The sequence below is a fragment of the Cervus canadensis genome, chromosome 13, assembly GCF_019320065.1.
Source record: "Cervus canadensis isolate Bull #8, Minnesota chromosome 13, ASM1932006v1, whole genome shotgun sequence".
Lineage (NCBI taxonomy): Eukaryota > Metazoa > Chordata > Mammalia > Artiodactyla > Cervidae > Cervus > Cervus canadensis.
Window position 1 is genome coordinate 39,931,903 of NC_057398.1, and position 12,949 is coordinate 39,944,851.

The 12,949-nt window shown below is 36.9% G+C and overlaps 1 protein-coding gene across 11 annotated transcripts in view; it reads right to left on the reverse strand.

Moving 5' to 3' along the window:
• Window positions 1–12,949, reverse strand: part of DNM3 (dynamin 3) — a 619,318-nt gene that overhangs the window by 323,803 nt on the left and 282,566 nt on the right. For 8 of the 11 annotated variants that reach the window (XM_043486187.1, XM_043486184.1, XM_043486188.1 and 5 more), the window contains 2 exons: window positions 7,900–7,951; window positions 7,040–7,069 (listed from right to left, as the gene is read on the reverse strand). In XM_043486187.1, coding sequence (XP_043342122.1) covers window positions 7,040–7,069; window positions 7,900–7,951 — 82 coding nt within the window. The remainder of the gene's footprint in view (window positions 1–7,039; window positions 7,070–7,899; window positions 7,952–12,949) is intronic. The other 3 variants (XM_043486186.1, XM_043486183.1, XM_043486191.1) reach the window with 1 other exon arrangement.

Below are 12,949 nucleotides of genomic sequence, written 5' to 3' on the forward strand. Positions count from 1 at the left end.
CAGTGGTCATGTATGGATGCGAGAGTTGGACTGTGAAGAAAGCTGAGCGCCAAAGAATTGATGCTTTTGAACTGTGGTGTTGGAGAAGATTCTTGAGAGTCTGTTGGACTGCAAGGAGATCCAACCAGTCCATCCTAAAGGAGATCAGTCCTAGGTGTTCAATGGAAGGACTGATGTTGAAGCTGAAACTCCAGTACTTTGGCCACCTGATGCAAAGAGCTGACTCATTGGAAAAGACCCTGATGCTGGGAAAGATTGAGGGCAGGAGGAGAAGGGGACGACAGAGGATGAGATGGTTAGACGGCATCACCAACTCGATGGACGTGGGTTTGGGTGGACTCCGGGAATTGGTGATGGACAGGGAGGCCTGGCGTGCTGCAGTTCATGGGGTCACAGAGTCGGACATGACTGAGCAGCTGAACTGAACTGAACATTACACTGTTACTTTGTAACAGTCTTCCCACTTTCAAGGGACAAAAGGTTTAAATTGAATACACAAGCAATTATTTTACTACCTGCTCTGAAGACTAACAGAATAATACAAATATAGAACAACAGCAGCAAAAATAATAGGAAGTACTGTGCATAGCACATACTATCAGCCAGGCTCTGTTCTAGGCACCTAACTTGTATTATCTCATTTAATACTTACAAAAACTTTCTGAGGCAATTAAAATCCTTATCAATGTACTATAAATTATAAATCTGAGGAACAGGGACGTTAAATAATTTGCTTATGGTCACAGAGTGGCTTCACAATTCCAGCTCTGAAGAATCAATGCACCATATTACTTCTCAACTTTGTATTGTCAGTAGAATTATTTTGAAAAAGAGAGGGAGGAAGGAGATAGAAAGTCAGAGGATGAATTGGAAAAATTATTAAATTTAATCAATCAATAAAAATAAGGTTATAATAATGTGGTATTAAAAATCTTATGGTCTTCCCTGGTGGCTCAGATGGCTTATATTCCTTTAAGAAGACAAAATACACAAGAATCCCATTATCCAAATTAAATTGTTCTGAAGACAGACAATGCTCAACAAGTACCTGCAGCCATCATATCTGAGGCACCTCCTCCAGGATATATTCTCTATTCTTCTCACAATAATTCTGACTTCAAGTGGAGAGGAAATCACTTCCACTTCCAGTCCATGTGATCTGCTCTAAGCTAATCAGTGCATCTCTTTTTCTGGGACATGATTGGTTTAGGAATGAGCACATGATCCAAGCCTGTTCAATCAGAGTGAGCCTCAGGGAGTTTTTCTGAGAATTCTGGAAGACTCGTCTATTTCTGTGGAATTCAGACTAGGAAGGAAACATCCTGGCTGCCATACTGTAATCTTTTGGGGTGGAAGAATGGAGCCAACAGCAAAGAAGCAGAATCAAAAGCCAGAGTTTGTCTAGTTCATCATGGTGTATCAAATCAGTTCATCTTGATTACTGTTTGCATCATGGATTATATAGTACTTAACTCTATCTATGAACTATTCAATCATGTAAATTAATTAATTCACCTTTGTTTCCAAGGTCATTTAAATTGAGTTCTTCTGAAATTTATATCTGAAAGAATCCTGATATAGATATTGATACCAAGAAGTCACATGAGTGTGAGAATTAAAAGTGACAGGCCCTGAAAGGTAGAATTAGTTGAGAGGACAAAGAAGGAAGGAGGGCTTGAGGAGCTCTCTACTGTAGCCTAGGAAGCTGGCAATCTTTGTTACCCACCTGCAAAATAACTGACTAAACTCTCACCTCTTTTAACAGTGGCCTCAAACTATTACTTACAGAGATTGAAGAACTAGGGATGTTAATAGAAAATTTTTAGAATGTTAGAGTATGTTGAGGTTTTTTAGACTTAGAGGGCTCCTAAGGAAAAGATAACTACTGTCTACTAAAACTAGCTTTCCGAAAGGAGTGAGAGAAGAGACCGGGTGTTGATAAAAAGTTCTTTTTAAGTCCACCTACAATTCAAGAAGGTTGAGAATCCAGTTATTAGCAGACTTGTAAGTTTGGGAAAACCAAATTTCATACTTGATCCTAAAGTTACAGTAACAGAAGGCACATTGGTGGGAAACAAAATGGATAACAAGGCATTAGGAAGTGCTCTGTAAGAACCTGCTCTGCTCCCTGCCAAAGGAGAAGGTCTTCCTAGTTGTACAACTGCAAGTGGATGCAGTTTGGGCCAAGGAGCATGTCAGCTGTGTCTTCCTGCTCATGTAAAAGCCACATCAATCCTCCTAGCCTCAATATATCCCAACCCTTAACACATTCAATTCCGGAAAATTTCATCGCTCTTTCTCTTTACTAGGCAGACCTTCTGAAGACAGCATTTCACAAATATCTGTAGCTATCATTTGCCATTCCTCTCCTCCAATGTCTGCTCCTTCTTATTCCAATAACACCTATGACTTTAAGGTGGCATTCTCTTCCGTCCTAAACCTTGAGATACGACATCCCGTTCACTGACTTCAACCTCCAACCCTACCATTTCCCCCCTTAATTCTGGTACATATTTTCTCTAATTAAAAAAAAAAAAAAAAACACAAAAAACAGTGCCCTGGTTTGCTGGTTGTCTTTCAATCTTCAATAAATATCATCTTTTGTCTTTTCTTTTTTCTGGGCCCAATCTCAGATTATATTTTCCTGTTTCCTTTGCAGTGAGGTGAGACCATGACTGAGTTCTGGTCAATGGAATGGAAATGGAAAAGATGTGTGCCACTTCCAGCCTGGTCCTTATAAACCTCCCTCACTCAGGCTTCTTTCTTTCCTATTTGAAGAATGAAAAGAAATTGAAAGTTCATGACTGATCACGTGAAGCAAGGATGCCTCAATCCAGCCCCACCTAGAGGAGTTTTATTGACTTGTTATAGCAAGGTGAATTAAATTGTTACTAAGCTACTGAAATTCTGGTGTTGTTTGTTAGTTAACTTCTCCTAATGTCCTGACTAGTGCATTAATCAAAACCATTCATATTATATAATCCCTTATTTCAGCCTGTCTTTCTTCAAAACTTTTAACTGATTTACTCTCTTGACCTTATAAGCTGCCTACCTGGAAAAACTTCAGTTCAGGGTATTAATTCCATTGTCTGCTTTCTCAGCTTTGTTCTACCTCCCAGCTGTGGAGTAGAAAAGTAAATTCACAAGGCCAAGAGGACTGGTACTACCGTGGGTTGTCCATGCGATGCACGGGATCTTCTACCAGTCCATTCATTGGACAACTTCCCTGGTATTTCCTGAGTCCTTAGAAATATCTAATACTACTTGACCCTTCCCTTTTTGAAACTTTCTCTTCCTTGAACTTTCCTTCTACTATTCTCCAAGTTTTCCTATCTCTTTAATCACTTCTGAGGCTCCTTTTCAGTTCCTCGCTCTGTCCCAACTCTTCTTTCTCCACTCTGCTTTAAAGCCCACATTTCCTTCTGTTCTTATTCTCTGAGGTGATCTCATCTACTTCTATGGCTTCATCTATGATGTACACATTGACAACTGTAAAACATATCTCCAGCCTAGATAAGTCGTGAACCTCAAACTCTAGTGACATCTCCAATGGGAACAAAAAATGTATCTGAAAATGGAAACCATCACTTCTCTCACCTCCACTGAAATCTGCTCCTCCCTCATCTGTACTCCCTGTCACCAGACCTCCTTAGCCATAGCCTGGGAGAATGACTTCACACCGTTCCCCACTCCACAACTGTTTATAACTCTCTTCATCCTCTAAATATATTTTGAATCTACCCTTCTCCTAGGTACCTCCTGCCACTGACATTTGTATTTTCTTACCTGAATTATTTAAAAAATGTCTTCATCAATTTCCATATATTTAGTTTTATTCCTCCAAATCACTTCATATGGCTAACACACAGATCTTTCCAACATATAAATCAGATGATATCTGTTCTCTATTGGAAATCTTTAGTGGTCCCCTATTTTGGGAATAAACAGTTCTCTGTCTCTTCTGAAGTCTAGACACTTTAATCCAATTTCCCACTGGATATTTTCAGTCCAGTCTCCCACAGTGACTCATACTCAGTGTAACTATCCTTCCTCAATATGTTCCTTTCTCCATGAAGAGCACCACCACCTTATCTGTGCCTGTATCACATGTCTGGACAGCACCGTTGACAATTTCCAGACTTCTCTTCAACATCTGATTCATCACAAATCCTTTTGCTTTCTACCTAATATCTACCTCATATCCTAAATTCCTGCCTAATATCTCCTGAATTCATCAGCTTCTTCTCAAACCTAGTACAGAGAGCTTAGCTAGCCTAGATCATCATAATCTTTTGTCTGCAACAGCCTCCTTCCACACTATAAGCAGAATGATCTTTCCAAAGTATTATTATGATTGCACTTAAAACCTTACAATAATACTCCACTGCTTTCATGGTCACATACACGCAAAAACAGCTTTAATGGAGCTTACTGTCCTAGTGAAAGAAAATAAAAAAATAATAAACAAGATAATAATGGCAAGATTTGGGGGAGGGAAGGTGACATTAGATTCAGTCTTCAGGACCAGCCTCTTACTGATGTTTCCATAAAGTATCAGAAGGAGCTAACCTTGAAAAGGGGGACAGACTTCACTTACTTACCATCATCCCCACTGGGATGTGAGCTCCCTGATAGTAGGGTCCATGATTTAGTCATCATTCTAATGTCTACCATAGTTTTTGACACCCATATGTTTCAAATACACATGTGATGAGGGAAGAGGTGAATGAAGTTTACACTGAAATTTCTGGGCAGTGCAACTTTAGGCTAATTGTGTGTTCACATTTATTTTTTCATACATTTGCTGACACCATCTTGTAGGCAAATTTCCAAGCAAGCAAATTTCTAGGCAGACAGAAACAAAAAGTCTAAACTTTAAGGAGGAACTTTTCTTTATATCCATCTAAAATATTTCAGAACAGATTCTGCATAGCCATCTCTTACAATCAGGAGCCCAAAGTGGATATCAGAATGGATGAAACATTTGCTAGGATAGTACAGTGTATTTTAGTCCCACCAACCATAAAAGCTGACATCAATTAGCAGGCTGGACTCCAAGGCTCCATGGTTTTGGGCTTCTTGATAAGCAAAAAAAAAAAAAATTTTTTTTTAAACAGAGCTTCTGGAAGGAGGTTGGAAGTGCGGAAATGTAATTCCAAATTCAAATTTGACAAAAATTATTTTTATATAAATCCAAATCAACCTCAGTTACTCAGATTCATAAAGAAAAGGGTTTCAAATTATGATGGTTCATTTCCACGAAGCAGAAAAAAATTAAGGATTCTTTAAAATATATTGTATTGTATTTAACTATTGGATTTGATTCTGAAAAGAAAGATATTCAGGTTTATAACCTCTTACTAGCAAAATGAAATGTTAAAACAACAATAGCAGGAAGAAATTTGGCAGCAAAACCTTGAATTGATGTAAAAACTTCTATGTCTTTCATTTAATCTACTTAGTGTGATTATCCTTTGTTTCACTGCAGAAATACAATGTGTTTAAAGTACAGAGTACTGCCTCTGACCCCACAGCAATATTGAATAATATACGATATATACAATATTTTTCTAAAATCCAGAAAGATCTGACCTTCAAGCCACATCTGGCCCCAGAGGTTTTGGATATGCTATCTGTATTCTATTATAACACTCACCCCAATTCTATTATCTTGAGTTATAAAACTTTCACAATGCATGGGCTTTGAAGTACTCAGTGAAAGTAAAGGCACAGAAACACAATTAGCATGATTTTAGCATTTGGAAGCGTTATGTTCAGAGTTTCCTTTCAGATCTAATTCAAAATGTGCATTTATGCCACTATACTAATGCTTTTCCAATGAGCATAAACTTCTATGAGATACAGCTTCTGACCATGAACAAAATTTTATAGATAAAATCATTATATCCCACCCAGACTTAATCTGGGCACTGTAATCTACAAAATAGATGCTATAGCTTCTAATTTTCCAAATATTTCATTCTTCTCATTTTATAAGTCATAATTTTCTTATACTTCATATTCTTTTTCTCCCCAAAGTTTCAAGAAACAACACCTACTTGCTTGGAGCAAAGTTTCTACTCTTTATAGGACATATATCTAGTAAGCTGCAAACCTCATTATGGAGGTTATTTTTGGTTCTCACAATCACCTGGCAGAGAAATTTTCTATTCTTCCCATCACACAATTGAGCAAACTCAGGTTCAATTTGTCCAAGGCCACAGGGCTACTAAGTGACAGAGGAGAATTTGAACCAAGGAATACCTAGCTACAAAGTTTGTTTCTTCCAAAACATCATGAAAAAAATAATTCACCCGTCCTCCAATCTCATTTTCAAGTTATGCACAGCTGGAAGAAAGACTTCAGGGCTGCTTCACCCATGCTATAAATGAGTATAATTGCTTCTTTCTTCTAATGCCTATGCTAGTAATTTGACAGTATTTTATAATTCCATTAAGTGAAGATATAGCATCTGGTTTTAAAACTTTAAGCCATATAAAATGTCAATCAATGTAATTCTGCTTTTTGTTTTACTATTTTTAAAAGAATAAATATAAGTAATTGGTATTGGGTAGGGTTATCAACAGGTATATCAAAATCAAATGTTTAATATTCACCCACCTTTTAGAAGTGTCATCTACATTTATTGGAAATATCATACAAGGGGAAGAGAAAGGCTTACATCTCATAACAACATAGCATAAAAGGACAGAGATGAAGGTCATTAATGATTTTAATTATTTTAAGGCCCATTAAAATTAGAGAAATATCAAAGCACCCACAGTGTTAAATGTTTATTATTATAGCATTTTAGAATTCACTAGTTCATACCTTTCAATCACAGCAAGTTATTAGCAGTGAAGGGATTAATCCACTTAAGAGGATTTTTATTTCAATGATAGGGTGTTATGGACAAGACAATCTAAGTTTAAAAAAATTAGTAGCAAGCGCTAGTTGAGTTAATCAGTTAAAGACAAACTGTGCCCTTGGGAAGCTAAATGAAAAAGCAACAGTAAAGCTTACAGAACTTAGCTCGTACAATTTGCCTTGAAGGCGGAAGATTGGTTCCCTGAAATAGCAAAGAATTATATGCTTTAGTTCACAAAAAAAAGTTTTTAAAATAAAGTCTATTATTACCTCTTCTCCTTTCAAAACAATGGAAAAAATTCTAGAGCAGAGGTTTCAATTTGTTCAATAATTGTACCTCTGAATTAAAAAAAAGAAAACTATAAAATCATCATTGTTTTGACTTGAAAAGAAATAACAATGCAAATATTCATTATCACATAAAACATAAAAGAAACAAACTGTCAGAGTTAATGCAGTCTCTGCAGAGCGCTATTAGTTGGAGACAGCTGGTCAGCCCAAAACAGGAAAACTCAAAAGATCAGAACTTCTTAGGAATTAACATCTTCATTAACCAACATGATTTGGCGTGGCAGAGATTAAATCTTATATCCAACAGCTGCCTTCTTTATGAGCTGTCCCTTCACTGTTACCAAGCTGTGCAAATGTGTGAACTAGTCAGCAGCACCAGAAAGCTCATGCAACTACTCACCATATTTTAACCTTGAACTGACTCACAAGTTTGATGTTAAATCAAATTTAGGGGTAATATAAGCAAGCAAAGTAGGACACAAGGAGTCAAATTTGAAAAGCAGAGCAAATAGCAGAAAAGTTATTTAAAATAAATCAATAGGGTTAACTGCATAAAATAGCCAAAACAAGCAAACAAACAAAAATGCAATTAACTCCAAACACTTTAAAAGCAAAACAAAGAAAAAGCTGCATTTCCAGCAAAATTTGCACATGATTAATTTGCGTTAAAAAAGTCAATCAAGCAATTTAGTTCAAATTCTTTGGAGCATGCATGCACTGATTCTTTTAAACAATTCCTACCTGATTTCCAATTGTGTTTTTCTTGTGAACCTGACTGCTTCTCTGCTGAGCACTGAGAAAAGCAAAGGAGAGTAGCACTGAAGAAACTCATAAGATTTTTTTCTAAGCAAGTAACAGATACTTAAATAAATACAGGCATTAAATATATATCAACTGAGGCAGAGCTAATATAAAAAATCCAGGTCAGTTTAATTCTGGAAGCAAAACCAACTTAGTGGAACTTCTAGAACCAACCAGTTAATCACAAATCAAAAATATAAAAAAATAATACACCACAGGAAGAAAAGTTGTATTGCTATGTTAATAACGGTATTTGTGATGTCCCACAGGCATACAAGATTGTAGCACTAAAAATTGATAGCACTTTTTGAGTGTATGTCATGTTCTAAGCACTTACAGGTATTAGTGATTTTATTTAAATTTTAACCCTGTGAGGTAGTTACCAATAGTAACAGATGGAGAGACTGAGTCACAGGAACGCTAACTGTCTTTCCCAAAGTTACTCAGCTAACAAGTGCTAGTACAGCTTGGACCCATCTTGCCAATACTAGACTCATATGTTTTCAACAACTCAACATTTCCAACTGGATGTCTAATGAGCATCTCAAACTTAATCTACCAAAACTGAACTCGTGATATCCTCCCTAAATTCCTTTTTATCTACATTCTTCCCCTTCTTAATTAGTGGCAATTCCTCATTTCCAAGTGCTTAAGCCAAATCCTTGGTTCCTCTTTCTATTACTTCCACATCAAATCATCAAAAAATGTTATTGATTCTACTTCTCAAAATGTATTTAAAACAGCCATCTTTTTACCACTTCCATTGCTACCACCTTGGTTTAAGCCACCATTATCTCTTACTTGCACCATTACAATCACTTACTCTTTGGTCTCTGCTTACACATGTGTCCCCATAATGTCTAGTCTCAACATAGAAGCCAGAGTGATACTTTTAAAAGGGGGTTCATGTCATTCTTCTCCTCAAAACCCTCTACTGCTGTGCAAAACAATTACACTCCGGGTAAAAGTCAAAACTCTTACAATGGTCTGCAAAGTCCCTGAGCCCCACTCTCACCTCTTTGACTCATCTCCTCCTGTTTTCCACTTTTTTCATTGAAGAGGTCCAGCCATACTGATCTTTTTTTTTTTTTTTTTTTTTTTTTAACCTCACCAGGCACACTCCCACCTCAAAGACTTTACACTAGCTCCTCCACCAGCCTTACACATACACTCCCACCATATACCTGCATGGCTTCCAACACCATCTCCTTCAAGTCTTCATTCAAACTTATCTTTTCTGTGAGACCTATCACAACCACCCTGTTTAAGATTGAATGCTTCCCTTCCTCTAGGAGTCTCATTCTCATTATGCTATTTTATTTTTCTCTATGGCATTTTTCACCTTAAAACACACTATAGTTTCCACTGATTTTTTTGTGTGTGTTTATTATCTGCCTCCCTCCATTAGAATGAAAGCTCCTTGTGAGCAGGGGGTTTTGCCTGTTTCATTAACTGATATAACCCCAGTGCATAGAAACTACCTGGTGCATAGCTGGCTTCAACAAATATCTGTTGAATGAGAAATCCAATGAGGCTGGTATTACGACATAAGCACAGAGGAGATGAGATTCCAGATATGGCCCCAACATTTAACTCCGGAGTTCTCATGATTAGGCACTATGTTACTCTGTCTCTCAAAAGAATAAAGGCTTTCTTTCAATGAGTCCATGAGTAAACACATATCAATATAAGACAATACAACTCATTTTGGTTATTTTGATAAGACTAGCAATACTGAGCCCTCTGACTAGTTGTTTAGCTGTTTATAAAAGCTGTTTCAGAGGTCAATGAAATAGTCTAAAACAGAGAAAAGGTAGGTTTAGGTTATCAGCCAACTGTTTAAAGTAGTGGGATATTATAGTTCAGTAACACATCAGAAATCAACACCACACTTAGAATAGTTGCTCAAAATGGCAATCTTTTATAATCTCCCATGATGTATTTAAGCTGTTTCCCCTTACACTCATAAAAAACTATATACTACATATACCTGAGGGAGGGGAAGAGGTAGGAGCTGAAAGGCCACACTGTATTTGATTACTTAAGATATTTTGTGTGCAGCTTTCTTTTTCACTTTGCTAATTTCAGAGTTTAGCTTTGCTCCTTCAGTTCTTGTTTTTCTAGTTTTTAGTTAAATGTGTAATTTCCTTAATCACTATCAGATTCACCTCTCTCTAACCTTCTCTTCATAATCCACATCTATATTACTCAGGTATTTGTGGTGAGGTTGTGAACGAGGTGAAGGTTGGGTCTGTGGCCCACACTGACTTCTGACTGTCCACCGTTCCCTGAGGCACAGAGTGTATCTAAACTACTACTCCTCCTGGGGCTTCAGACCCCATGCTTTCTTTCTCCAGGATCCTCCAAGCTTTCCTCTCTCTTCTGGAAAGAAATGGGAAAACTACTACTACAATGTGACCATGCCTTCTTCATGGATATGGCCATCTCTCCCAAGCATCTACTTATGTTTTGGAGTTCTTTTAAGGGGAACTGTTTTAAAATAAACCACTGACTGGTAGTGGTAACTTCAAACTATGGCAGGCTTACAGGTGTTTACTTTGGAGTAGGTGAACTATCGGGGACCCTCAAATTATCTATGGGTCTCCTTAAAATCATATAAAAGAAGCTGAATATAAAGCAAAAAATACATTGTGGATAACTCCTTGTACTAACTTAGGCAAACACTATGACCTAAATGGACCTTAGTTTCTTGGCTTTCTTGGCTATAAAGTGTGTGTGTGTGTGTGTGTGTGTGTGTTAAGAGACAGAGAGACAGAGACAAGGAGTGAGGGATTGTACTAGGCACTTCTTAAGTGCCTTTTAGATCCAAGATTCCTTGAGATGCAAAGTCACTCTCAGATGCTTATGAAATCTACCAGAAGAGACGTTCTGCTGAGAAAGAATATTCAGCTACTAAATAATGCATGTATAGGATCTATCACTTGTAACAATATTCAGGGGGAAAAGATATTTATTTTATAAGCTAATCTCAGATATTAGGGTTAGAACAAATACTAAATTACCTTACTTTTCACCTAAAAAAAATAATCTTTTTTGTAGGAACTGGTCCCCTGAATCCAAAGATACTGCCATTGATGATGTATTTAGGTACTTAAGGTTACTCCATTAAATAACATAATAAAAAAAAATAATAAGCTGCCTAGTTAGAAAATATCCTTTATCATAATCCTTAGGAGTGTAATGATAACTGAACTGAAAGTATCTCAAAATACTTATTTAAAAATGTGTTCACAGAAAACCATGTAAGGACGTGGAAGTTCATTTAAGTCTTTGGATATATCCTTGGTGATAGGTCTTTAACTGGTTATCTCTGCAATATTGTACAACACAGCTACATATAATGTTTTAATTTGACACAAGTGAAAAACTTTAGGGTAGCAATTATCTGAAAGGCACTCTGTGGAACATATAAACATAAATAAGGTATGGTCCTTGTAATGAGAGCCTATAGTTTATCTGGTGTGGGTAGTGATATACATACACAAAACACAAATAACAAAGGGATAATCTCTGAAAGAATAAATATGTGAAGCTGCAATAGAAAGCCAATAAAAGTGCCTCTGTTTCAAACATGGGATATAATTACCACCATATCTTATCATCTGTGTGTATATTTGTTATTAAACATATAAATTCATACTACACACAAGTCACTGTGGAAGCCTTCACCAGAACATTAAAACACATGAGAACAAACTAGGTTAATTAGTTTAATGTTGAGACATAATGATTTTGAAAGTATACAACAAGGTGTTTAAATTGTATAAAAATAAGAGCACACTGAACAGCATGCAAAGAAAAGTAATCCACTTTTACCTCAGCTCAAAAAGATTTTTTTGCATTATTTGTTTCTATCCATGTCCATGTGCATATGCAATAAAAGACTATAATAATAGAAGAATGTGCCAAGGGGTATGTTTGACCATTTATCAAATAAATCACACACGGTAATTTCTCTGAATGCTCAGAAACAAAAAAGATCATTTTGGTCTGATCTAATTTGAGATTTTCATAGAAAACTTGAAGTAAAGTTTTAATAGAGGAAGAAAATCAACTGCATTCTAAGAGAATGCAGTAGCATATGCAAAGCTAGTAGGTAGAAAGATGGGGCATGTGGGGAAGCTGTACAAAGAAAAATTATTATGGCAAAAATTATAGGACCATAGAAGGGTTTGTAAATGACCTTAAAAGCCACCTAGTACAATAACTCTATGTTAGGGCCAATTATTGAGAATTTGGTCATTACACTGAAGGAAGCAGAAAATATTTAAAATTTCTGAGCCAGAAAGTCACATGATCAAAGAAGTGTTTTATTAAATAATACCTCCCTGAAATAGGCAGTATCGACTCTGAACCAGGGAAGACAGGAAGCAGTCAGCCTTAACCCCTCCCTATGACTGTTGAAATCCTGCCCAGCCTTCAAAATCAAAGCCAGTACCATTTCTGGATTATGCATTCTCAGAACCTCCAGTTATCTCTCCTTCCCATGAACTCCACAAGCTCTGGGTCTGTGCCTGTATTCTATAAACAGGACTATGTTATAGGCAGGTCTCTAACTCCCCTCCAACAAGGTCTGCTCCCTGATGGCCAATGGTGTGTTGCATTAATTAGCATCTCACCTCTCTCACCACTTGCATGGTTTACAGTAATTTCTTAAGAAATTTTTGTGGAAAATATTTTGATACCAAGGTTATTGGACAGCAAGGAGGTCAAACAAGTAAATCCTAAAGGAAATCAACTCTAAATATTCATTGGAAGGACTGATGTTGAAGCTGAAACTCCAATACTTTGGCCATCTGATACAAAGAGCTGACTTACTGGAAAAGACCCTGATGCTGGGAAGATTGAAGGCAGGAGGAGAAGGAGATGGCAGAGGATGAGATGATTGGATGGCATCACCAACTCAATGGACTCAATGAGTTTAAGCAAACTCTAGGAGATTGTGAAGGACAGGGAAGCTTGGCATGCT